This window comes from Vipera berus (genome assembly GCF_964194415.1).
Source record: "Vipera berus genome assembly, chromosome: 10".
NCBI lineage: Eukaryota > Metazoa > Chordata > Lepidosauria > Squamata > Viperidae > Vipera > Vipera berus.
Genome location: NC_138213.1, coordinates 17,442,048 through 17,467,925, shown reverse-complemented (window position 1 = coordinate 17,467,925; position 25,878 = coordinate 17,442,048). Strand labels below are relative to the sequence as shown.

General features: G+C 43.0%; 1 protein-coding gene across 3 annotated transcripts in view; it reads right to left on the bottom strand.

Annotated features, from left to right (window-relative positions):
• PHAF1 (phagophore assembly factor 1) overlaps nt 1–25,878 on the bottom strand; it is a 54,871-nt gene that overhangs the window by 21,125 nt on the left and 7,868 nt on the right. For all 3 annotated transcript variants that reach the window (XM_081336193.1, XM_081336195.1, XM_081336194.1), the window contains exons 3-9: nt 19,656–19,738; nt 12,965–13,048; nt 10,628–10,671; nt 7,899–7,978; nt 2,681–2,775; nt 1,804–1,901; nt 510–622 (exon numbers count right to left, since the gene is read on the bottom strand). In XM_081336193.1, the coding sequence (XP_081192319.1) occupies nt 510–622; nt 1,804–1,901; nt 2,681–2,775; nt 7,899–7,978; nt 10,628–10,671; nt 12,965–13,048; nt 19,656–19,738 (597 nt within the window). The remainder of the gene's footprint in view (nt 1–509; nt 623–1,803; nt 1,902–2,680; nt 2,776–7,898; nt 7,979–10,627; nt 10,672–12,964; nt 13,049–19,655; nt 19,739–25,878) is intronic.

The following is a 25,878-nucleotide window of genomic DNA, read 5'->3' as shown; positions in this document are numbered from 1 at the left end:
TGAAGTCCACGAGTCATAAAGTGGCCTAGGCCAGGGGTAGGCAACCTTGGCTCTTTTATGACTCGTGGATTTCAACTCCCAGAATTCCTGAGCCAGCATGGCTCAGTATGGAAACCTCTCCCTTTCCCCTCAGCATGGCTGGCTCAGGAATTCTGGGAGTTGAAGACCACGAGTCATAAAATGGCCTAGGCCTAGCCCAGGGTTAGGCAACCTTGGCTCTTTTAAGACTCGTGGACTTCAACTCCCAGAATCCCTGAGCCAGCATGGCTCAGCTTGGAAACATCTCCCTTTCCCCTCAGCATGCCTGGCTCAGGAATTCTGGGAGTTGAAGTCCACGAGTCATAAAAGAGCCGCGGTTGCCTACCCCTGGACTAGACATACCCCATTCCAGCGACTGTCCTTATATATTGTAGCCTCCAGTCCCCTAATCATCTTTTTTGCTCTTCTCTGTACTCTTTTCTAGAGTCTCAGCATCTTTTTTATATTGTGGTGACCAGAACTGGACCTACCTGCAGTGAGTAATCGCAGTCGTAAACCTGAGGGTCCAGCGGCATCTCGCAGAACATCAACGTATTCTGCATACACATTTCCGAGGAAACAGCTGAGTGGCATCATGGGTGCCCTAAAAGCATAAATTAATGTAAAAATAATGTAAAATGGGACACACTCCTTTACCGACCCTGAAGGTTGCATACCCCAATCTTCCTAACTCAAAATAGACACCACACTGGAAGGCCGAGTCCAACTCCAGAAGCTGACTGGAGGATGATGGGAACTGTAAACCAACACAGACAAAGGGGAAGCCTCCGCTAAAGAATGGCTGAATTGATAAATCATAGTTTGAAGCTTGCCAAGAAGTAAAAGCCAAAAGCCATATTATTTTATTCTGGATATTCACTGTGTCCCCAGGGGCCATTCATTTAGGAGGGAAAAAAAAGGCAGAATTTTGAGAGATGGTTTGCATGCCAAGAAATCAATCTGTGAAAGAGCAGATTTTTCAGCCTGGAAACTGAAAGTGTTTCCTGAACTGAACAAAGATTTTTTTTAAAAAAAGAGTTTAAGCACAAAACAGAAGATGAAATACATCTCGGTGAAAGACTAACGCAAAATATTCACTCTCCGTATAGGGAGTCCTCAACTTACGATAACAATTGGAACCAGAATTTATGTTGCTAAGCAAGACGGTGGGTTAAGTGAATTACGCCCAATTTTATGACCTTTTCTGCCCTCATCGTTGAAAGAATCACTGCAGCCGTTGAGCGAATCACACGGTCGTTAACTGAATCCAGCTCGTTTCACTGACTTTCCTTGGAAGCCAGCTGGGAAGGCTGTCAATGGCCATCGCTTGACCCCCTGGACTTGGCAAGCACCGTAAACAATCCTGGCTGCCAAGTGCCCGAATTTTGATCACCTAACCTTGGGGAATGATGTTTAATAATATTTAATAATAATAAAATTGGAAGGGATCTTGGAGATCATCTAGTCCAACCCCCTGCTCAGGCAGGAAACCCTTATACCATTACAGACAAATGGTTGTCCAAACTCTTCTTTAAAACCTCCACTGATTAATTGTTCTAACTGTCAGGAAATTCCTCCTTAGTTCCAGGTTGCTTCCCTCCTTGATCAGTTTCCATCCGTTGCTTCTTGTCCTGCCTTCAGGGGCTTTGGAGAATAGCTTGACTCCCTCTTCTTTGGGGCAGCCCCTGAGATATTGGAAGACTGCTATCATGTCACCTATATTCACGAAAAAGCAACGCTCACAAATAATCCGGGGATATTTTCCACAACATGCCAGGGACCTACTTCGTATCCTGTAGGCTGTTTCCGCTGTAGATGTACATGCGTTTCACAGTTGCCCCGTGTGGGATTTGCAGGGAGGCTAAGCCGTGGGCAAAATTTGGCTGTGGGAATCAAGTTGAAAAGTTATCGTGAACGCACCACGGATAAGCTCTTTCTTTACATTCCTAAAGCAGCACCATAATCCAGGGGTCCCCAACCCCCGGGCTGTGGATCAGTACCGGGCCGCAACATGCTAGCAAACCGGTCCGCACAAACAAGCAAAGCCCCATCCACAGGATGCAGGCAGCACACAAAACCACATACTCTCTGGTCCGTGGAAAAACCTCTTTCCACAGAACCGGTCCCTGGTGCCCAAAAGGTTGGGGGCCACTGCCATAATCTCTACATTAAAGCGCTTAGTGGAAAATTTAATCATCTGTTCCACAAAGCCAGGATCTGCTTCGCATAACTGGGTGAGCCCTAAGGTGATTTGATTCGGTTCCGGCTTAGGTTACCAGGAGAGTGGAGCCACTGTGTCTTTAAAATCAAAGTTTATGGGTTTGGTGTGGTGTGTTAACCTGGGCAATTGGGGTTTATTCAACAAAACATGGATAAACATGCCATAGCTTGACATGACGGCTACAGCTATAGCTTGGGGTGTGTGTGTGTCTGTGTGTGTGTGTTAGTTCAAGATGACGTCCACAAGGCCGGCTGTTTTTACGCGTGTCCTGAATTTGTACGAAAAGACGGTTGGTCTCCAATCAGGGCCTCCAGACTGGGTGTTTTTTGACCCTTCTCCAGATTCACCCCTGCTGTGTAGCCTAAACCACACAATTTCACAATCAACAGGCTTAAGGAAGGAAGGAATACATTATTTCTATTTTTGAGTAAGGTAGCTGACCTCATACTTTGGCGTTTCAGTCCAGGAGTCCAGCTGAAAGGAAAAAGACAGGCCCCTGAAGTTCAGATGAAAAAGTTGCTCAGCAGAGTTGTAAACTGGGGAGAAACACACAGCAGCCATGTGAAAACAGTGGCTCTTTTTGAAACCCAAAGTTGGCATTAATACTGATACAACCAAATGTTGCATTCACAACACTCCAGTACAGGTAATCCTTGACTTACAACCGATCACTTAGTGACCGCTCAAAGTTACAACAAAAAAGTAATCTATGATCCAGATTTGAAGTTCCAATGTCTGCTCCCTGGAGTAATGTGATCATATTTTGGGTGCTTGGCAACCAGCCCGCGTTAACAGCCCTTTGTAGTGACCACGAATTTCCAGAAATCAACCTTCCCATTTCTGGTAAACGCCCCATAACAAACAATGGGTTTGCTGAACAACCACTGCTAAAAAGGTCATAAAACACTTTATGACCACCACCACTTAGGACTGATATTGTGGGTTCAATTATAGTCGTTGACGACTAACTGCATAATAATCTAAACATTTTCCTTCTCAACCTGTGGCCCCATTGAGCTCTTCATTACAACATGTCTCAGTTTATCCAATCCTCTGGTAAAGTGTAGGAGTTTTAAGATATTGTAAGAAAATTAAATATACGCAGTGAAAAACCCAAGAGGAAGGTCAAGAAAAACCCGGTGGGTATTTTTAATTGGATAAAAAAAATCAGATGTCCCCGTTTCTGGATTCTCGGGGCACTGTTTCCTGTGGCACGCAACCCAAACAGGATCTGCAAGTTTTGACAGTTCTAAAACAACCTACCCGACTTGTTTGGCTAGAAGTTATAATAGGGCTAAATAATAATAAGAAAACAAGGAAAAGACACAAGGAAGCATGCTACAGGATTGTTGTTAGTTGCGAAGTCGTGTCCAACCCATCGCGACCCCATGGACAACATTCCTCCACGCCTTCCTGTCCTCTACCATCTTCTGGAGTCCATTTAGGCTCACGCCTCCTGCTTCAGTGACTCCATCCAGCCACCTCCTTCTCTGTCGTCCCCTTCTTCTTCTCTTGCCCTCAACCTTTCCCAGCATTAGGCTCTTCTCCAGTGAGTCCTTCCTTCTCATTTGGTGGCCAAAGTATTTGAGTTTCCACTTCAGGATCTGGCCTTCTAAAGAGCAGTCAGGGTTGACCTCCTCTAGGACTGACCAGTTTGATCGCCTTGCAGTCCAAGGGACTCACAGGAGTCTTCTCCAGCACCATAGTTCAAAGGCCTCAATTCTTTGGCGCTCAGCCTTTCTTATGGTCCAACTTTCACTGCCATACATTGCAATTGTTATTAATCGTAGCTTACAAAACAGACAGATAACCAAGTTCTAAAACACACTTGTCATTGTTGTTGTTAGTTGCGAAGTCATGTCCGACCCATCGCGACCCCATGCACAACGTTCCTCCAGGCCTTCCTGTCCTCTACCATCTTCTGGAGTTGATTTAAGCTCACGCCTACTGCTTCAGTGACTCCATCCAGCCACCTCATTCTCTGTCGTCCCATTCTTCTATTGCCCTCAACCTTTCCCAGCATTAGGCTCTTCTCCAGTGAGTCCTTCCTCCTCATTAGGTGGCCAAAGTATTTGAGTTTTAGCTTCAGGATCTGGCCTTCTAAAGAGCAGTCAGGGTTGACCTCCTCTAGGACTGACCAGTTTGATCGCCTTGCAGTCCAAGGGACTCACAGGAGTCTTCTCCAGCACCATAGTTCAAAGGCCTCAATTCTTTGGCGCTCAGCCTTTCTTATGGTCCAACTTTCACTGCCATACATTGCAATTGTTATTAATCGTAGCTTACAAAACAGACAGATAACCAAGTTCTAAAACACACTTGTCATTGTTGTTGTTAGTTGCGAAGTCATGTCCGACCCATCGCGACCCCATGGACAACGTTCCTCCAGGCCTTCCTGTCCTCTACCATCTTCTGGAGTCCATTTAAGCTCACGCCTACTGCTTCAGTGACTCCATCCAGCCACCTCCTTCTCTGTCGTCCCCTTCTTCTCTTGCCCTCAATCTTTCCCAGCCTTAGGCTCTTCTCCAGTGAGTCCTTCCTTCTCATTAGGTGGCCAAAGTAATGAGAATAGGATATCAAGGGGCAACTAAATTAAGAAACGAGGTAGGAGGAATAAACAAATAAAGGTAGATTTACGACCACAATTCAGCCCAAAATTTATGTTGCTGAGTGAGACAGTTGTGAAGTGAGTTTCGCCCCATTTTACAACTTTCCTTGCCACAGTTATTAGGAGAATCACTGCAGGTGTTAAGTTAGTAGCACGGTTGTTAAGTGGATCCGGCTTCCTCCATTGACTTTTCTTCTCAGAAGGTCACATGACCTCGGGACACAACAACCGTCATAAGTATGAGCCTGTTGCCAAGCATCTCAATTTTGATCATGTGAACGAGGGGATGCTATGAAGATTGTAACTGGAAAACGGTCATGGGTCACTTTTTCCAGTGCCGTTGTAACTTTGAATGGTCACTAAACGAACTGTTGTTAAGTTGAGGGTTACCTGTATAAGTTTCTGGTCTGAATTCAGACATTTTTCTTGATTTCCTGTCTCCTACAAATGCTGAATTCTTGGAAGAAAAACGGTGTTTGGATGTGTTTTGTTTCATCCGGGCTTTTAAATCCTCTTTTGTTGATCTGATACTTTATATCTTGTGGATAATTGAGAATGGCCAATGTTTAGAGCTTCTTTGCATTTTCAGTTTGATATTTACAGATACTATTGCAAAGGACAGTATACACATTTAGTTACTGCAGAATTTGAATGTTTCACCTTTTAGTAGAACCTTCAGCTTGATGACTAAAATAAACAAGCAATTAAATGTTACTAACAAGGGAAAAAAATCTTGTAACATATGAACAGAATGCAAATTCCCTTCCAAGCAACATGGTGCTTTCCTGGTATGAATTATTTACAGTATTTTGAGGCGTGTAATAAACATTTAAAATAAACTTGTCTGTTTGTGCTATACCATCACAGAATGGAATGGAATGGAATGGAATGGAATGGAATGGAATGGAATGGAATAGAATAGAATAGAATAGAATAGAATAGAATAGAATAGAATAGAATAGAATAGAATAGAATAGAATAGAATAGAATAGAATAGAATAATAGAACAGAACAGAACAGAACAGAACAGAATAGAATAGGTTTATTGGCCAAGTGTGATTGGACACGCAAGGAATTTGTCTCCCATGCATAAGCCCAGACATATAAGTAATAGGCCATAGATCATAATAAATAATTAATAAATCATAAGAAACCAACAGGGACGCGGTGGCTCAGTGGGTTAGGACGCTGAGCTTGTCGATCAGAAGGTCGGCAGTTTGGCGGGTCGAATCCCGAGTGCCGCGTAGCAGAGTGAGCACCTGTTACTTGTCCCAGCTTCTGCCAACCTAGCAGTTCGAAAGCACGTAAAAAATGCAAGTAGAAAAATAGGGACCACTACGGTGGGAAGGTAACAGCGCTCCGTGCGCCTTTGGCGTCTAGTCATGCCGGCCACGACCACGGAGACGTCCTCGGACAAGTGCTGGCTCTTCAGCTTTGAAACGGAGATGAGCACCAGCCCCTAGAGTCGGAAACAACTAGCACACATGTGTGGGGGAACCTTTACCTTTACCTTTAAGAAACCAACAGGGGCAGATAGGAGAAAAGATGAGAAATGAGATGGTGCTGTGGGAATTAAGTGTTCAGCTGTGCGATGGCACCGGGGGAGGGGGAGAGACTGTCTTTATGTCTACTTGTTTTGGCATGCAATGTCCTATAATGGCATCCAGAGGAGAGAAGTTGAAACAGTCTATGTCCAGGATGTGAGGGGTCTGTAGATATTGTCTCAGCCCTCTTTCTGGCCTGTGCAGTACACAGGTCCTCAATGGAAGGCAGGCTGGTTTGCAATTGTTTTTTTCTGCAGTCCTAACTATCCATTGAAACCTGTACCTGTCCTGCTTGGTTGCTGTGCTAAACCAAACAGTTATTGAGGTGAAAACGACAGACTCAATAATTCCTCTGCAGAACTGAATCAGCAGCTCCTGGGGCAGTCCAAACTTTCTGAGTTGACGCAGGAGGAACATTCTTTGTTGTGCCTTTTTAATGAAAGTTCTAATATTGGGGGGTCCATTTCATAAAATCAGCTCAAAGACTCAAGTCTTACATTCCATCTTCCAGAAAAAGACAACAAACAATCCTTCAAAAGAAGTGTTTCACAGCAACTCTTTTTGAATTGCCACAGTAACTGCATTTCCCCCCCCCCTCCCCCAGATTTATACAAGTGCTTTGGATGTTGCTCATGGTCATCTCATCATGAGTCTCTTTGAAGGTTTTGCACAATTCTGGTAGACAAGCACAAGAAAAATCAAACGAACTGGATGCAAGTGCCTGCTGTGCTTTCTTTCATTTGTGTTGCTCAGAACAGAATACAGAATAATAGGATTGGAAGGAACCTTGGGGGTCTTCTAGTCCAACCAAACAAGTGGTTGTCCAGGATTTTGTTGAAAACCTCCAGTAATGGAGCACCTACACCTTCTGGAGTTAAGCCGTTCCACTGATTAGTTGTTCTCACCGTCAGGAAATTTCTACTTAGCTCTAGGGTTGGGTCTCTGCTCAATAAGCGATGGAGCATCCACACCTTCCGGAGGTGAATCGCTCCAGTGACTAATTGTTCCCATAGTCACGAAATGTCTTCAGTTTTAGCCCATGATCTTCTTCTATCTGTTGTCCTCCTGACGTCTTGGGACTTTCTCAACCGATGTTGGTTGGGCAATTCTCGAGTTCCACCAGATTAGAGAAGGTGGCACCAAGCTACCATGACTTTGATTTGGTTTTGGTTTAGCAGTTTGGGTGCAAACACTGTGCTTTGTAAGCAATTCCTTTCTTCAAAGAATCTGGTCCACTCATACGACCCTAAATGAAAGACCCCTTCTGCTGTTAGCAGGAACAGATCATCTCAGTCTCTGGAAGTTTCGATAAACGTCCCAAAACTGGGTGTAACTTTGAATGGTCACAAAAGGAACCATTGTTAAGTCGAGGACTATTGGTATAAACCTACCACTTTGTGATCAACCTGAATCTGAAATTAAAAGAAAGAAGGAGCTCTTTTGGGTCCTTCTGGACATGAGCTGCCAAGCGAGATTTGCATCTTTTTTTTTTTTAATGTCCACAACTCACCTCCTGGGTGCGTGGCTCCAAAAGACTGATCAATTTGTTCAATGGTAGGAGGAATAGCTTGAGAGTTAAAATGGACACCACTGGGGAGGGGGGAAAAAGAAAGAAAGATTGATTAAAACCTATCAGTCAAATGCAGAGCAAGCCATGCATTCACAAACTGCTTCAAGATCCCTTTATTTTCACTGTTTCTTTTCTCCTGATATCCACAACCTAAAAAACTAGAACGTTTCTTTCTTTCTTTTTTTTTGCAGCGTAGAAACTTGCAACTGTGACCAACTACATTGCTCAAAGCTATTTGTGTTCTAGGGCTTCAGGTTAAATACCCTATTCTATCTCTGCTTCTAACCAAATTTGCTCAAGTGTGAAATTCTAGGGCAGAGGGACTTTCGGTATAACAGGCTCAAAAGTATATTTAACGCTCTTTCGTCTCATGTACAAAATGCTTTTGTTGCAACTACTGGCTTTAATGGGGTGAAAAACAGAAGGCTTTTTCAAGCCAAGTCTATGTTTTCTTATTTTCATCAGATCTTCTGCAATTACAGTTCTAATTTTTTTTTAAAAAAACAACAACAATGTGGGGCGAGAAAATCCAAAACATTAACATGCATTGCTGCTAGTTTCTCATCATAATTTTTCCCTCCATCACGCCAAATATCTTTCAAGAAATCATACAGGTAATCCTCATGGCCACAATTGATCCCAAAATTTCTGTTGCTAAGTGAGACGTATGTTAAGTGAGTTTTGCCCCATTTTACAACACTGCAGTTGTAAAGTTAGTAACCTGGTTGTTAAGTGAATCTGGCTTCCCCATTGACTTTGCTTGTCAGAAGGTCGCAAAAGGGGATAGATAACGTGATCCCGGGACACGGCGACCGCCATAAATATGAACCAGCTGCCAAGCATCTGAATTTTGATCACGTGATCATGGGGATGCTGCAACGGTTGTAAGTTTGAAAAATGGTCATATGTCACTTTTTTCAGTGCCGTTGTAACTGAAAATCAGAAAAGTATCTTCAGATGGCACATTTGTCAAGCTGCTCCCCGTCTCCTGCTCGATTGAGAAGGTGGGAAGAAAGAAGTAAGCTACAACAACTGAACTGGCAGATACAAATTTTACAAACGTGTAGTAAGAAATCTACTGAATTTGTCTGCCTGCCCAGTTGTACGTGAGCAGGGAAGAATCCCTCCTTGTGCCGTGTACATAACACAATGCTGGGGAAACTGTAGTACAGGTAGTCCTCATTTAAGGACTGTCTCTTTTAGCGACGGTTTGCAGTTGCAAGAGTGATGAACATGTAACTTTGCGACCAATCCTCTCATTTACAGCCTTCCCGGGTCTGCCCAAGCCATGTTTCTCAATCTCAGCCACTTTAAGATGGATGGACTTCAACTCCCAGAATCCCCTAGAAAGCCCATCCATCTTAAAGTGGCTCAGTTTGGGAAACACTGCTGTGAAACAAAGGAAGCCTGAAGGAAGATCATAAGCACACCGGTGGTTTCACTTAGCGAGCACATCACTCAGTGACGAAGTTGCCAGTTCTCAGCGTGGTCATTAAAGGAGGACTACCTGTACGTTTGGTTTGAGAACTTCAGGGAGAAACAAACCTAGATTCCTTTGCTGCAATGCCTTCCAAGCAACCATTTTGTGTGTCCCTCCCCTACACACTCCCACACACGCACCGACACACCCCCTCCAGCAAGATTGAACAATGAGGTGTGGAGGATGGCAGGCTTTACCTGCCTTATTCCTCCCTCAGAAGATTGGTGTGGTATACACAATCCTATCCCAACAATTTGGCGGATTAAGATCAATCGAAAGATAAGAGCTGCTTTTAAGCCACCAGGGAGTGAATTTTGTGACACAGAATTTAACAATAAAGTTATGGCAACCCACTTGGGAATCAGCCAGGATACCCAATGAGACATGGATCTGAAAATCCCAATTTGTCCTAAAGGCTGTTTCAAATAGCCCTTATTTCAGCCTGAAAACAACCATCATTCTCCAACAAACGCACAATGAGAAACAGTAATTAAAGAGAACTTTTTGGCTTGCTGGTTCACCCCATCACGCTAGGCAAAAGAAATTACTCTCGTTTACTTGTTAAGCTACAAAGGGACCGTCTGCACCAGGTCAGATTAAAATAAAAAGATGCTTAGTTTAATGGATGTTTCTCTCAAATAAATTAGGAAGGTAAGCAGCAATACAGCAGCTACCCAGGAGTTTGAAACCAAAGCTTCTATTTGAAGCTTCCTCATCTGATGCAACTCAAAATTCCATCTGCACCGTGCTGAATCAGAGGATAAAATCTATAAACACCAATCTCTCTTTTTTGATCTTTGTCTTTAAGTGTGCTTAGAAAAAGACACAGCTCTTTTGAAATCAACCAGTTTTAACCATTCAGTTTCCAAGAAGCATCTTAAGAAATTCAAAGTCTTTGGGGCGAGTCCAAAATGTCAAGTCAATAGTCACAACCATCTGACTGAAGTTTTATAATGTACATCAGGAATCTCCAAATTTGGCAACTGGGAGTTGAAGTCCTCTAGTCTTAAAAGTTGCCAAATTTGGAGATTCCTGATGTACATTAAAAAAAGGCAGGAATTTGGTTGCACAGTGGCAGCCACCATCTTTTTTGCCTTTTGACGCACTCCTCCTGCAGAATTGAAAATGTCTTAATAACGCCTTAATAATTCTTTTTCGTGGCCAGCGCAAGCACCGTCTAGCTACTTACCAGTACTTTAACTTCACTTTAGTCAAGTCATAAACTTCAATCACCTAAAAAAGAGGAACAAACCGTAAATTACAAACTATGAAAAATTAATCATTGTCTCCTGGAATTGTAGGGCATACTTGACCTCTGTAAGTATGTTAGTCAAAGAAAAACTTAAACTTACAATAATATGTGAATAAAACAAAGGAAGGGAAGGATGTTTAGTTCCAGCTGCTTCTCTTTTTAGTTCGGATGTGCTTCTTTAACATTAATCCCTAGAAGAGATATGGACTTCAACTCCCAGAATTCCCCAGCCAGCATATTGAAGTCCACGCCTATTAAATGTCATTCATTGTATCCAATATCTTTTTGCCCTGGTCCTGGCTGTGTTTGGGGGAAACACAGACCCCTAAAAAAGGCAGAACTCTCCTAGTTTATGGCCTGTGTAAGTTGCAAAGCCTCCATGCTTCCATTTAATACCAAGACTACTGATATACTGCTCCCGTTAGACAAGAGGAAAGAAGGAGCTGTTCATGGTATATGAGAGATACTGTGTTCCCCCCCCCCAAAAAAAAGACCAGCTCTTAGGGGGGGGGTTGCCTCCAAAAGAGGCACCAGGTCTTACTTTTGGTGGATGTCTTACTCCCCTCCGGCACCAACAGCCTCACCCAGCCAGCCCATTTCTTCTTGGGCTGAAGGAGCAGCTTCATGCTGCAGCTGCATTCCAGCCTGCATTTTGCAGTCAAGCCTTTCCGGAAGGCCTCTGCAGACGAGTACCGTGCTATGGATTCAATCCATAGCTCGGTCCTCAGCTGCAGAGCTCTTGCAGAACCGAGCTATGGATTCAATCCATAGCTCGGTCCTCGGCTGCAGAGCTCTTGCAGAACCGAGCTATGGATTCAATCCATAGCTCGATTCTCGGCTGCAGTGGCCTTCTTGGAAAGGCCTCTGACTGCAAAATGCAGGCCTGGCTGCAGGACATGCCGCAGAAGAAGTGGGCTGGCGAGGAGAGGCCTGGCTGCAACAGTGACTGGGTGTGGGCCATGAGGGGCAGATCCACCTCCCCACCCCCGTCCTAGCTTGATTTTTAAGTCTGTGCCTTGCCCCCAAACTAGGGCTTATTTTTGGGGTAGGGCTTATATTAAAGGTAAAGGTTCCCCCGCACATGCGTGCTAGTCGTTACGGACTCTAGGGGCCGGTGCTCATCTCTGTTTCAAAGCCGAAGAGCCAGCGCTTGTCCAAAGATGTCTCCGTGGTCATGTGGCCGGCATGACTAGACGCCAAAGGCGCATGGAACGCTGTTACCTTCCCACCGTAGTGGTCCCTATTTTTCTACTTGCATTTTTACGTGCTTTCGAACTGCTAGGTTGGCAGAAGCTGGGACAAGTAACAGGTGCTCACTCTGCTACACGGCACTCAGGATTTGACCCGCCAAACTGCCGACCTTCTGATCGACAAGCTCAGCGTCCTAACCCACTGAGCCACCCACAAATCAAGCTAGGGCTTATTTTCAGGGTAGTGCTTACTTTTGGGGAAACAGGGTAGTTGGCATCCTTTACCAGCCAAAATATGGAGGAGGGAAGTCAAACAGAGGCTCACCCATCACCTTCCTTATACAGGTAGTCCTCAACGTACGACCGCTGATGAGCCCAACATTTCTGTTGCTAAGCAAGACAGTTATTAACTACGTTCTGACCCATTTTACAAGCATTCTTGCCACGGCTGTTAAGTGAATCACGGGGTTGTTAAGTAAATCCAGCTTCCCCCATTCATTTTGCTTGTCAGAAGGTTGCAAATGGTGATCATGTGACCCCAGGATAATGCAACCTTCGTAAATATAAACTAGTTGTCAAGGATCCGAATTTCAATCCCGTAACCATGGGGATGCTGCAATGGTGGTAAATGTAAAAAAACAAAACGGTCACGGGCCACTTTTTCGGTGCTTCTGTAGCTTCCGACAGTCACTCAATGAATAGTTGTAAGTCAAGGACTACCTGTGTTTAACAAATCTGGGAGGCTTCTTCTTTTGAAACCTAACCTTTCCGAAGCTGCTTATCCAAAAGCTGTCCAGATATTCCAGCTGAAACAACACACTCCAATCTGGCAGAGTGATCTAAAATCCAAGGCATTAAATCAAGACCAACAGAAGCATCAACATCAACCTCACTGCGGCAGCCGCCAGCCCGGTAAACACACACAAATACTGAGAGAAGCAGTAGCCATGGAGATACAGTTGTGCCGTCGTAGCTCAGAACATGGTGTCGGCTTTGCAATAATCCACCTTTCCAATGCACAGACAGAGTCTTTCGGTAGGGTGGAGAAAGAGACGAAGGTTAACTGCTGAACGTTGAGAATTACCTTGAGTCTTTGATTGAAAGCATCAAATAGCAGTTTGATTCCGTCCTGAGTCAGGTTAAGGATGAGGTCATGGCTGAGAGGAGACTGGAAAATAAATCAAAAGAAATTCAGTTTCGAGGAGCTGGCGGAGAATTTCCGGCGCCCTGTTCTCCGAAGGAACCGTTGACGCTGATTTCTCTCAGTTGGCACCAGGAAAGGTTGCAGGTTCATTGGAGGCTGCCAGAATACAGCCACTGCCCCAAACCTGGGGTTGCCAAGTTTCTTTTCCTCATCTTATTTAAATGAAATATAGAGGCACTGGGCAAGATTCAGATTACATTTAAAATCTGCTTCCACAGGAACATCAGCCAAACCTCGTGTTTCTGGCTGAGAACAAACAACTAAAATGCATCACCAGAGAGACACTTTTACTATACAATCAGCCACCCTTGCTTTGAGAAATAAAAAGCTAGAATTCTGCTCTTTCACCTCAACTTTATGATTCTGTTTCAAATTTTAAATCCATTCTTATTATCAGTAAAGGAGAATATCTGTAGCTCAGGGTTGACATGAGGGATCCTTGGTGCTCTCTGAACATGCAGATGTTTCATCACTCAAACTAGATAACATCATCGGTGCGAGGTGGAGGACGACTGTGGGGTTCTTGGTACTGTCAGAGCTTGGTTGTTTTCTTGCAGGTGTTTCATTACCAAACTAGTTAACATTATCAGTGCTAGAAGGGAGTGTGATTTGGGAAGAGGAGGAGGAGGAGGAAGAAGAGGAAGAGGAAGGAGAAGGAGGAGGAGGAGGAGGAGGAGGAGGAGAAGAAGAAGAAGAAGAAGAAGAAGAAGAAGATGGTGATTGTGGGGTCCTTGGTGTTCTCTGAGCTTGGTTGTTTTCTTGCAGACGTTTCATCACCCAAACTAGGTAGCATCATCAGTGCTAGAACTTCATACCCTTCTAGCACTGATAATGTTACCTACTTTGGGTAATGAAACATCTGCAAGAAAATGAACAAGCTCAAAGAGCACCAAGACCCCACAGTCCTCCTCCGGATGTTACCTAGTTTGGGTAATGAAATGTCTGCAAGAAAACAAGCAAGCTCAGAGAGCACCAAAGATTCCCCCACCCACCCAATTCTTATTATTACAGTTAATAAACAGCCCCTGCTGTTCCGTGGCCAATTAGAACGAGAGGGGATAATTTTCTCAAATTCCTTCTCAGCTTCTGAAGGCAGCAGACTGAAGAAGGGAGGACTGGCACATGCATGTTAATTGCTTGAAAGTCAGAACACCGATCCACAGAGGGGAAATGATGTCACGTTCTTGCACAGGAACAAAACTGTCAGCTTACACCAAAGTGAAATGTCATTCCAACAGAGTGAGTGTTTACAAGAGTCATTCCCAAAGAAGATGCTCTCCTGAGATACAGCTGGTCCTCGATTTACAAGCACAATTGGGATCACAGTTTCCATTGCTAAGCAAGAAGGTCATTAAAAGAGTCGCACCCCATTGTATGACCTTGTTTGTCATAGTTGCTAAGCGAATCACTGCAGTTCTTAAGCGAAATGAATCTGACTTTGCAGGTTGGAAACCAGCTGGGCAGGTCGCAAATGGCGATCCTGCGACCCTGGGATGCTGCAACTGCCGTTAAATACATCCTGTATTTAATGGTAAGTGAATCTGGCTTCCTCATTGGTTCTGCTTGTTAGAAAGCTGCAAAAGGAGATCTCATAACCCCAGGACACAGCAACAGTCATAAATACACGCCAGTTGCCAAACACCGGAATGTTGATGACATGACCGAGGGGATGCCGCAACGGTCCTAAGGGTGAAAAGCAGTCCTAAGTCGCTTTTTCCAGTCCTGTTGTAACTTCAAACAGTCAATAAGCTAATGGTTGTGACTCAAAGGCTACCTCTATTCAAAGGATTAAGTTGAGATACATGATAATCAGAAACTGTCAATCACTCATGACCCCTAAGATCCAGTAACTCCCATCCCTGGAATCTTGGGCAGGGGTAGGCAACCTTGGCTCTTTTATGACTCATGGACTTCAATTCCCAGAATTCCTGAGCCAGCCATGCTGAGGGGAAAGGGAGAGGTTTCCAAGCTGAGCGATGCTGGCTCAGGAATTCTGGGAGTTGAAGTCCACGAGTCATAAAAGAGCCAAGGTGGCCTACCCCTGGCCTAGGCGGCTTTATGACTTGTGGACTTCAACTCCCAGAATCCCTGAGCCAGCCAGGCTGAGGGGAAAGGGAGAGGTTTCCAAGCTAAGCAATGCTGGCTCAGGAATTCTGGGAGTTGAAGTCCACGAGTCATAAAAGAGCCAAGGTGGCCTACCCCTGGCCTAGGCGGCTTTATGACTTGTGGACTTCAACTCCCAGAATCCCTGAGCCAGCCAGGCTGAGGGGAAAGGGAGAGGTTTCCAAGCTGAGTGATGCTGGCTCAGGAATTCTGGGAGTTGAAGTCCACGAGTCGTAAAAGAGCCAAGGTGGCCTACCCCTGGCCTAGGCGGCTTTATGACTTGTGGACTTCAACTCCCAGAATCCCTGAGGGGAAAGGGAGAGGTTTCCAAGCTGAGCTATGCTGGCTCAGGAATTCTGGGAGTTGAAGTCCACGAGTTGTAAAAGAGCCAAGGTTGCCTACCCCTGCTCTTGGGCAAGCGGAAAGAGCAAGCAACCTGTTTTGTGTACCTTGTAGTTCCCCATTCCACCTATTGCTTTGAAGAAACTTCTGTGCTTCACAGTGAATTAAGAACTGCACAGATTGCTAAGTTCATTTCCAGAAGTCAGCTGTTTTATACTGTATTTTTTTTTTAAAAAATAATAATAATGAAATGTTGTTTTTTTGACCTCCTCAACTCAGGAAAGGTAGGCTGAAAGGAATTAGCAAGGGATATAAGTGTGCAGAGGGACTTTGGACTTCAATTTCTTCGAGAAGCCTCTCCAACCCTGAATGATTTGCTTGGATAGAGCCATTTATTTTTTCAAACATCTGAGCAGTGCCTCCCAAAAGCTGCTGCTTGCACTGCTTAGGAGATGTTGTCAATTTTGAAATTTCCTGAGCAGCACATGCAGCGGCTTTTGGAAGGTGCTTAAAAATACAGTTTGCCTCTCTGCAGGCCTTAAGCCCTCCTCTATTTTATTTATCTAATTTATATAGTTGCTCATCTCTCAAGCAAGCAGTGTGCAATAAAACGGAATACCTTCCAAAAGAGCACGGAGCTATGTTTCCCTTTCTCAAAAGCAAAGCAGAACAGCTTTCATTCAAAAGAGCAACGTCTCTCAACCTAGTCAACTTTTAAGATGCGTCGATTTCAGCTCCCAGAATTCCTCAACCCACTTACTGGCTAGGGAATTCTGGGAGTTGAAGTCCACGCATCTTAAAGTTGGCCCGGTAAAGAGACACGCCAATACAGGAATACAAGGAGTGCAAATACTGAAGCATTTGTTAGAACGGCTATAGAAATGTCAGATAAAACTATATAAGCAGCACAATATTAAGAAAATCAAGATCATGGCATCTGGTCCTCTCAATTCCTGGCAAATAAATGGGGAAGAAATGCAGGCAGTGACAGATTTTGTTTTCCTGGGCTCCTAGATCACCGCAGACGGGGACTGCAGCCAAGAAATTAAAAGACGCTTGCTCCTGGGGAGGAAAGCTATGGCAAATCTAGACAGCACACTAAAAAGCAGAGACGTCACCCTGTCAACAAAAGTGCGTATAGTCAAGGCTATGGTCTTCCCAGTTGCAATGTATGGCAGTGAAAGTTGGACCATAAGAAAGGCTGAGCGCCAAAGAATTAAAGCCTTTGAACTATGGTGCTGGAGAAGACTCCTACAAGTCCCTCGGACTGCAAGGCGATCAAACCGGTCAGTCCTGGAGGAGATCAACCCTGACTGCTCTTTAGAAGGCCAGATCCTGAAGCTAAAACTCAAATACTTTGGCCACCTAATGAGAAGGAAGGACTCACTGGAGAAGAGCCTCATGCTGGGAAAGGTTTGAGGGCAAGAGAAGAAGGGGACAACAGAGAATGAGGTGGCTGGAGGGAGTCACTGAAGCAGTAGGCGTGAGCTTAAAGGGACTCCAGAAGATGGTAGAGGACAGGAAGGCCTGGAGGAACGTTGTCCATGGGGTCGCGATGGGTCGGATATGACTTTGCAGCTAACAACAACAACCACTAGCATGTTGCTATTATTTATATAGTGTGTCCTTTTGCATAGGAAAATCTGTCTGCCTAAGGAAGAACCCCTCTAAGACAGACTTAGATCGAGGCAGAGCTAGGTATAACATCAGGGCTGTGGTGGTATGGGGGAATAACCTTGGGGGACATAGAACAAAGAATCATAGGGCTGGAAAGGACATTAGAGGTCTTCTAGTCCAACCCATTGCTTAAGGCAGGAGATCTTATATCATCCCGGTCAAGTGGTTGTGCAGCCTATTTGTCAGAACTGCCATCCTTCACTCCAGCCTTGCTTCGCTGGGTGTCAGCCTGCCATAAATGTTTAAAAGCTGGAAAGAGCTGGAAGGGACCTTGGAGGTCTTCTAGTCCAGCCCCCTGCTGGACTACAGGGGGGAACTACAGTGGGAGGGAGCTGGGGGAACCGGGAAACTGACCTCGGCTCGTCATCCCAAGATCACGGGCCTGGAAAATGGAACGTGACCCTCAAAATCTAGCCTTTGCAGGGACAGTTACCAAAAGAACTTCTTTGAATGTGACTGGACAAACGGGAGACAGCAGGGCGGAAAATTAGCGGAGAAGCTTTTGCTTGAAAAACCTCAGTTCTGGCTTTGATCTACTGTAACCACTTGGCTTTTAGTAAAAGTTTCTTTTTCCCCCCATTACAAATGGAGTCGAGAATCTTACTTTCCTAGAAGACCAAGCTGGGGTAGGTCTGACACTATTTTTGAAACCCTCCGGTGATGGGGCACCCATTAACTTGTTCTCACTGGCTGGAAATTTCTCCTTAGTTCTACACTGGATCTCTCTTTCATAAGTTTATTTCTTGTCCTGCCCTCTGACTGATTTCGGGCTCTTTGTTATATCATTTGTCCTAACGTGAAAGAGGAGAACGGGATAATAATCGGAGACAGGACGAAGAGCCGCACTCCAGGCAATAGCCAGATAAGAGGCAGCTGAGCCCACTCGAGCTATGCTCTTATCTGGACACGGACTAGGCAAGAGTCAGATTGAAAGGCAGCCGAGCAATGGCAGAAACATTTGCAGAATTCTCCTGCTGAAACATTGGCCATGTGTGACAAACACCCTTATTAGTTTTTCACATTAACAGCTATGGACAGACGTTTAAATAGCTATCTGTTTGAAGTGGAATAAAGGAAAATATATTAGTGAAGAGAGTATAAACAGGTATATACGTATATGTATACGTATACATACATGCATATATACATATATGTGTGCACGCATGCATGTATATGTATGTAATGTATGCATGTGTATGCATGTATATGTAATGTATATACACATACATGCATACATTACATACATATATATACATATATACATACACAGATATGCATACATATACACACAGACACATATATACACACACGCACGTTTATACTCTCTTCACTAATATATTTTCCTTTATTCCACTTCACACAGATAGCTATTTAAACCTCTCTCTCTCTCTCTCTCTCTCTCTCTCTCTCTGTGTGTGTGTGTGTGTGTGTAAAGTTACAAAAGTCAAGTTAACAACGGTATATATGAGGATGAAATCAGCCAGATACCGAGCACTGACAAAAATTGTGACTATTAAGAACATAGGCCTTTTTTTGTCAATTTCTTTCTTTCCAAGAAGCAAAATCCATGTCGCAAGGAACCCAGTGATTTGTAGGTTTTTCTTTTTAAAATCCTCCCCGCCTTTCCTTACAAAAAATAGAGTGCAAAACAAAAGCACACTTCAGTGCAGATGAATGGAAGCATTGTGATATCAGACCACAAAGTGTGAATCTGAAAATAGAGATTGCAGTAATGCCGAATGAGATTTTAATCATGTATTCACAATTGTTTCTTTAAACCGTCAATATGTCTTAAATCCTGCTTTTAATTCTTCTGCTTTTATGAGAGAATTCATTGGTTTTGATTAGATTTGATCCCTGATGCAACCCTAAATATAAGATGGAAGTACAGTGTCTGTGAAAATCCATCGTAATCTCTTGAACAAGTGATTCTTTGAAGCTGTTAAATGTCTTTCCCCCCCCCCAGTCCAAAAAGTTTAACAATCTTTTTGGTTAATGGTCTGTTTTAGAGATCTAACTCGGAAATGCAGATTAGATGCAACCAAATTACTGAATTGTTTTGAGGTGTGCAAAACTCTTATTTCCAAATGAAATCAATGATCCAAATAATAAAAAAAAGGATTCAATTCACCTTCCTGAATCCAATACATTTTCTGATTGTAAAAAGCAAAACATGTCACGGGTCCCTTAGACTTGCAAGCCATGGTATGGTCAGAAAATACTCTTGATTAAAACTAATGACACATACACTTATACACACACGTGAAAGCTACTGTGTGATTTAAAACTACATTCCTCGGGATGTGGCAACAGCCAAGAATGTTTAGACATTATATGGACCAACACACACATACAATAGCATCGTGCAACATTGAGACACCTTCCTCTTCCTTGCAGGGTGTGCAATAAACAGCAAAAAGAAAAGCCAGCAAGCTTAAACCAGACTTACTTGTTCACTGTAGAGAACCTGGACATTTTTTATGATACGACAGTGTTTCTGAACAATTGCTACAGCCTGAGCCAATGGCATTCCTGAAGGGGAAAAAAAAAAGGAAAACAAGAGTTAGAGAATTGCTCCTATTTTAATTCTGTTGATGCAAAGGTGTTGGCTCAGCAGAGTATTTGTGGAGCAATATCTGCTGGTGAAAAACCAGTTGACCCGCACAACATTTCAAGGCAGTGAGTAAACTCAGCTCCACGTCAAATCAGGAGAAGTAACCTGTTTTTTCACAGCAGAAACGAGCCATAAAATTGGGAACATTTTTCTTAAAAAAGAAAAAGAAAAAAAAGAACAATTACGGCTTCAGCCCTATCTAGGAACTATCGTGTAAACATTCCTTCCCTTGACAAAGTATTAAAAGTAAGTTTTTTGGTGGCACCCTTAATTTTTGTCTGCTAGAGGTTTTGTGAGTTCAAAGGCTGGAAAAGTTTTTGAGCCGATGGACATACTTAGAAATCCTTGACTTACAATCATTTGTTTAATGACTGTTTGTAGTTAAAAAGGCACTGGAAAAAGTGACTTATGACCATTTTTCACACTAATAACCACTGCAGCATCCCCACGGTCACGTGATCAAAATTGAGACCCTTGGCAACCAACTCATAGTTATGACGGTTGCGGTGTCCCAGGGTCATATGATCACCTTTTGCGACCTGATGAGCAAAGTCAACTTAAAGCAAAGTTTACTTAACAACCACATTACTAACTTAACAACTGAAGTGGTTCACTTAACAGCTGTAGTAAGAAAGGTCATAAAATGGGGCAAAACTCACTTAACAACTGCCATGCTTAGCAATGGAAATTTTGAGCTCAACTGTGGTCGTAAATCGAGGCCTACCAACATTAGACCCCCCCTCAGAAAATGGCCATTCCCATGGAAGCTCCAACACTGGAGGTTTTTAAGAAGAGACTGGACAGCCATTTGCCTGAAATGGTATAAGGTTTCCTGCCTGAGCAGGGGGTTGGACTAGATGACCTCCAAGGTCCCGTCCAACTTCTTCTTCTTCTTCTTCTTCTTCTTCTTCTTCTTCTTCTTCTTCTTCTTCTTCTTCTTCTTCTTCTTCTTCTTCTTCTTCTTCTTCTTCTTCTTCTTCTTCTTCTTCTTCTTCTTCTTATTATTATTATTATTATTATTATTATTATTATTATTATTATTATTATTATTAAAGCTCCCACAACACACTCTCAAAAAAACCTGTGGGCCAGGGAAGTTTTCTGCGCCTACTTTAAAGCATTTGAAGTCAAAGGTGTATTTTGCCTAAATGTTAATTAAACTGATGGACAAAGTAGGATGTCTTCATCATAATGCAAAGCCTTCTAGGAACATTTCAACAGATATTTAAATCCAGCAAATTACGCTGTGGTTTTGTATCTGCTATATTCCATGAGACTTTTAATTGCTCAACAGGTTTATCTTTATAATTCCAACTCTATAACTACCAGATTATCTATATTGCGCTAGACAAATTTGTTTTCAACAGCAGCACATGCCACTAGCCATGCTGTGGAATTCTGGGAATTGAAGTCCACACATCTTAAAATAGGCAAGCTTGGCCCAAAGTGCTTTTCCAAAAGGCAACTGGACTTTGTTTTTCCTTGAAGACATTTCGCTTCTCATCCAAGAAGCTTCTTCAGTTCTGGATGAGAAGGGAAACGTCTTCAAGGAAAAACCAAGTCCAAGTTGCCTTTTGAAAAAGCACCTTTGGGATAGCCCTGACCTGGATGACTGAGAATCTTCATAGACATTTTGCCAAGGTTGGATAGCCCTGTTTTAAATAAATGATGAATAAGCAAGTAAATATCTGCTTTCTCTGTTTCTTTTGGACTGTGAATCTGGATTTAGGACTCTGCAAAAGTTTTGCTTTTTCAGCCTGTTGTGGTTAGCAGCTTACAAGCCTAACATTGAGGGAAACCATCTTTCTGATCAGAGTCTATAGCTCTGTTTAGTTTTGGACAAATTTGTGCCCAAGGCATTCCATCCAGCTGAAAGCTATTTTTACACACCACATTGCTTTTTTTATCATTTCTTTTCATTCTTCATTAAAGCTGTGCCTAACCTGAATCTTTGAATATAACAGTGTTAGTCTGTCTCTTCTTTCTTAATATATTAACAATTGCTTAAATTAACAATCTAGGTCAGGGGTCCCCAAGCTTGGCAACTTTTAAGACTTGTGGACTTCAACTCCCAGAATTCCCCAGCCAGCATGGCGGCTAGGGAATTCCGGGAGTTGAAGTCCACAGGTCTTAAAGTTGCCACGGTTGGGGACCCCTGATCTAGGTGGCTGATGAAACTTTCGTATCCCTTCTTTAGCTCAACATTTTTTGCTCATGGAGAAGAATCAGTTTTCCTGTACATGTTCACAATTAATCTTAGCCACTATTGCATTTGTCTATGATCTCTGGTTTTTATGTTTGTTTTTAACTTTTTTACATTTTAGCTTATATGTAACTGTAAGCCATCCAGAGTTACCCTATGGTAAGATGGGCAGCCAATAAATTTTGTAAGACAGGTTACATAACTTTTATTGTCATTTTTTACTATGACCACACTGGCCCACATTTTTTTAAAAAAGGTCCTAAAATTGGGCAAAACTCACGCCTGCCTTGCTTAGCAATGGAAATGTTGGGCTCAGTTGTGTCATAAATCAAGAACTACCTATGTAAGCAACTGGGTTCAACTAATATGTAAGCCAGAGCTTAACAATCCCATGCTTGGGCACACTAAGCCAGAAATCCTGATTATAAATTTTGATGGCTGGATTCTCACATGCTGGGCTGTCTTCCCAGAACATGTAAGGCCAAAACTCATGCCTTACAAATCACAATGCCTGGGTTTCATACACTTTGTCTGAAATGGTATGCAGGGGTAAGCAACCTTGGCTTTTTTATGACTCATGGACTTCAGAATTGGGAGTTGAAGTCCACGAGTCATAAAAGAGCCAAGGTTGCCTACCCCCTGAGCAGGGGGTTGGACTAGAAGACCTCCAAGGTCCCTTCTAACTCTTATTATTATAGAACTTTTATTCATTAAACATGAACCTCAGTCAACTGAACATTCAAACTGACTGGCACTAATGGTTGACATGGGTTGCTGCCAGCATCCTAGGTATCAACAAGTATCTCCTTAAAATGTAAGATGTTCCAAGTAGTGCAGTTTTTTGTAGCTTTGCTGGAGTTATTGCAGGAAGCTGCAATTTCTTGATGTATTTTGCAAAGTTTTTGGACATAGTTCCCTGTGTCCCGATGACAATAGGTATCGTTGTATTATTATTATTATTATTATTATTATTATTATTATTATTATTATTATTATTATTATTATTATTATTATTATTATTATTATTATTATTATTATTATTATTATTATTTAAACAGGAAGTAAGAATATTAATGGTTGCTAACTAAAAACAGAAATAGTTGTCCAGAAGGATCAGTTTGACTGTTTTGGTACAAGCAGCCTTTGGGCACATTATGTACTAAGAGGCACAAAAGCCATATATTATTGTAATGTTGCATGCACATGTCTATTCATAGCTTAAAGCTGAAGAGTGCCATATATCTAATGATTCAGCTTTCCCTAGGGCTGGCCAAATGCAATTATGGCTGTGTCTAGTGTCTGTCAACTTTAGCAACTTTAAAATATATGGACTTCAACTTCTAGAATTTCCGCAGCCAGCCAGCCAACTCCCAGTTTGGGGAGTTGAAGTCCACATACCTAAAAGTTGTTAAGGTGGAGAAACACTGCATTGGAGGTCTTTAAGTTTAATGACAAGAAGGACTAGGGCTGACATGATAGCAGTGTTCCAATATCTAAGGGGCCGCCACAAAGAAGAAGGCTTCAAGCTATTTTCCAAAGCACCTGAAGGCAGGACAAGAAGCAATGGATGGAAACGCATCAAGGAGAGAAGCAACCAGGAATTAAAGAGAAATTTCCCAACAGTGAGGACAATTAACCAGTGGAACGACTTGCCTTCAGAAGTTGTGGGTGCTCCAACACTGGATGTTTTTAAGAAGAGACTGGACAAACATTTGTCTGGAATGGTATAGGGTCTCCTACTTGAGCAGGGGGTTGGACTAGAAGACCTTCAAGGTCCCTTCCAATTCTGTCATTCTGTTAATCTGTTAATATTGCTGGTTGTCGGGAATTCTGGGAGTTGAAGTCCACGCATCTTAATGTTGCTAAGGTTGAGAAACATCAGTCTATGATTAACTATCCCAGAATCCTAAAGCAGCATAAACTCTACAAAATAAGTGGGGAGCAAGCATGTATTCTGATTTTACAGAAGTAGTGGAAAATTTTAGTATCCCCTAGAAGGCTTAGTGTTTTATAGCTTTGTCTTCCAAAACTGCCCTACGGAACTGTTTATCACCCGAAGAAAAACAAAGGCATGCAGAACTGATTATAGGCTGTGAATTTATTGCCGGATTTACAGGGTAACTGATGAAATATAAATGAAGGAGAGCAAAAAAAAATGGTGCAGGAATCAAGAATTTCTCTAGAAATGTCACACTTAGTAAAAGTATGCAGACAAATCTATTTCTCTAGTGAGGAGAAGTAACTTTATTGTTTGATTAGCCGTTAAGCCTTATCAAAAACAGAATATAAAACACAGAACACAACTAAGACCCTATCTATAAAGGGGAATCAAAGAAACAGATTGAATAAAAAGAATACAGAATGCAGTTCATATTTCGGCATCATCCCTCATCCATCCATCCATCCATCTATCATCTAATTACATTTTTATGCTACCCTTCTTCCCTATAAGGCAGACATGTCAAACACAAGGCCCGGGGGCCGGATCCGGCCCATGAAGTGGTTTCATGTGGCCCGCGAAGCCATCCTGGAAACAGTGAGGGAACGGCCCCCACTGCCTTGGCCCTGGCCCAGAGACCCTCCTTCTGCCAGAGACCCTCAGATCTGTCCCACTCCTGCCCAGGCCCCCATAGGCACCCTTGAGGCGAACGATGTAGAGCGGGCCACGCCCACCCAGTAGGCCATATGCACTCTAGCCACGCCCACCCAGTAGGCCACGCCCACCCTGGCCACACCCACCCGGCCCCTTGAGGGCAACCGCAATGCTGATGCGGCCCTCAATGAAATTGAGTTTGACACCCCTGCTATAAGGTGACTCTTGGTGGCTTATAAGTTAAAAAACAAGTAGAAAATTAATTAAAACATTAAACTTCCATGGGGAAGTCAGATTCAGTTAACAACCATGTTACTAATTTAACAATTCTGGCAAGAAATGCCGTAAAACAGGACAAAAATTCACAAATGTTTCACTTTGCAACAGAAACTTAGCAACAGATATTTAAAGGTTTGGTTTACCCTAATAAATTTTCTCACTAGCTTAATATTTTTGAAGTATCTTATTGAGATTAAGGATTGAAGGCACCTCTACAGGCTATGCTTGAAAATATCAGCTAGAGATATTGGAAGAACAGTTTCTGTTTTAAAAAGGGTTTGCACAGTAGATTTGTGGGAAACAAACAAGACACTTTAAGATCAAGTGTTGGCCAACGCATCTTAAACAAAACTTGTACGCAAACCTCATTAGCCAAACCTAGTTCAAGGGTTAAGAGAAATACTTTTCCTAACTTGACTTAAGTCACTCAATCAGCTGCAACTTCCTGGTGATCTGCCCCCATTTCTCAATGAAGAATTTCATTGTGATGTTTGCAAGGTGCGACTGTGCCAATGACACAGAGCATCCGGGTTGGCTGAGTTTTGTATTAAGGCATGGTATGCTAGGATTTTGTCAACTGAGTTGGAATTGCCTGTATTCGCAATAATCTCCACGACTTGTGAAGGCAAGCCATTCCACTGGTTGATTGTTCTGTTAGGAAGTTTCTCCTTAGTTCTAGGTTGCTTCTCTCCTTGATCAGTTTTTATCCATTGCTTCTTGTCCTGCCTTCTGGTCCTTTGGAGAAGCACCTTCTCGTCTTAAAAACTGCTAGTGATGAAGCACCCACAATGTCTGAAGGCAAGCTGTTCCACTGGTTAATTGTCCTCGCCGTGAGGAAATTTCTCCAATCTGGAATTAAGAAGAAACTTCCGAACAGTGAGGACTATCAACCAGTGGAACTGCTTGCCTTCAGAAGATGCAGGTGCTCCAGCTCTGGAGGTTTTTAAGAAGACCCTGGACAGCTGCTTGTCTGAGATGGTATA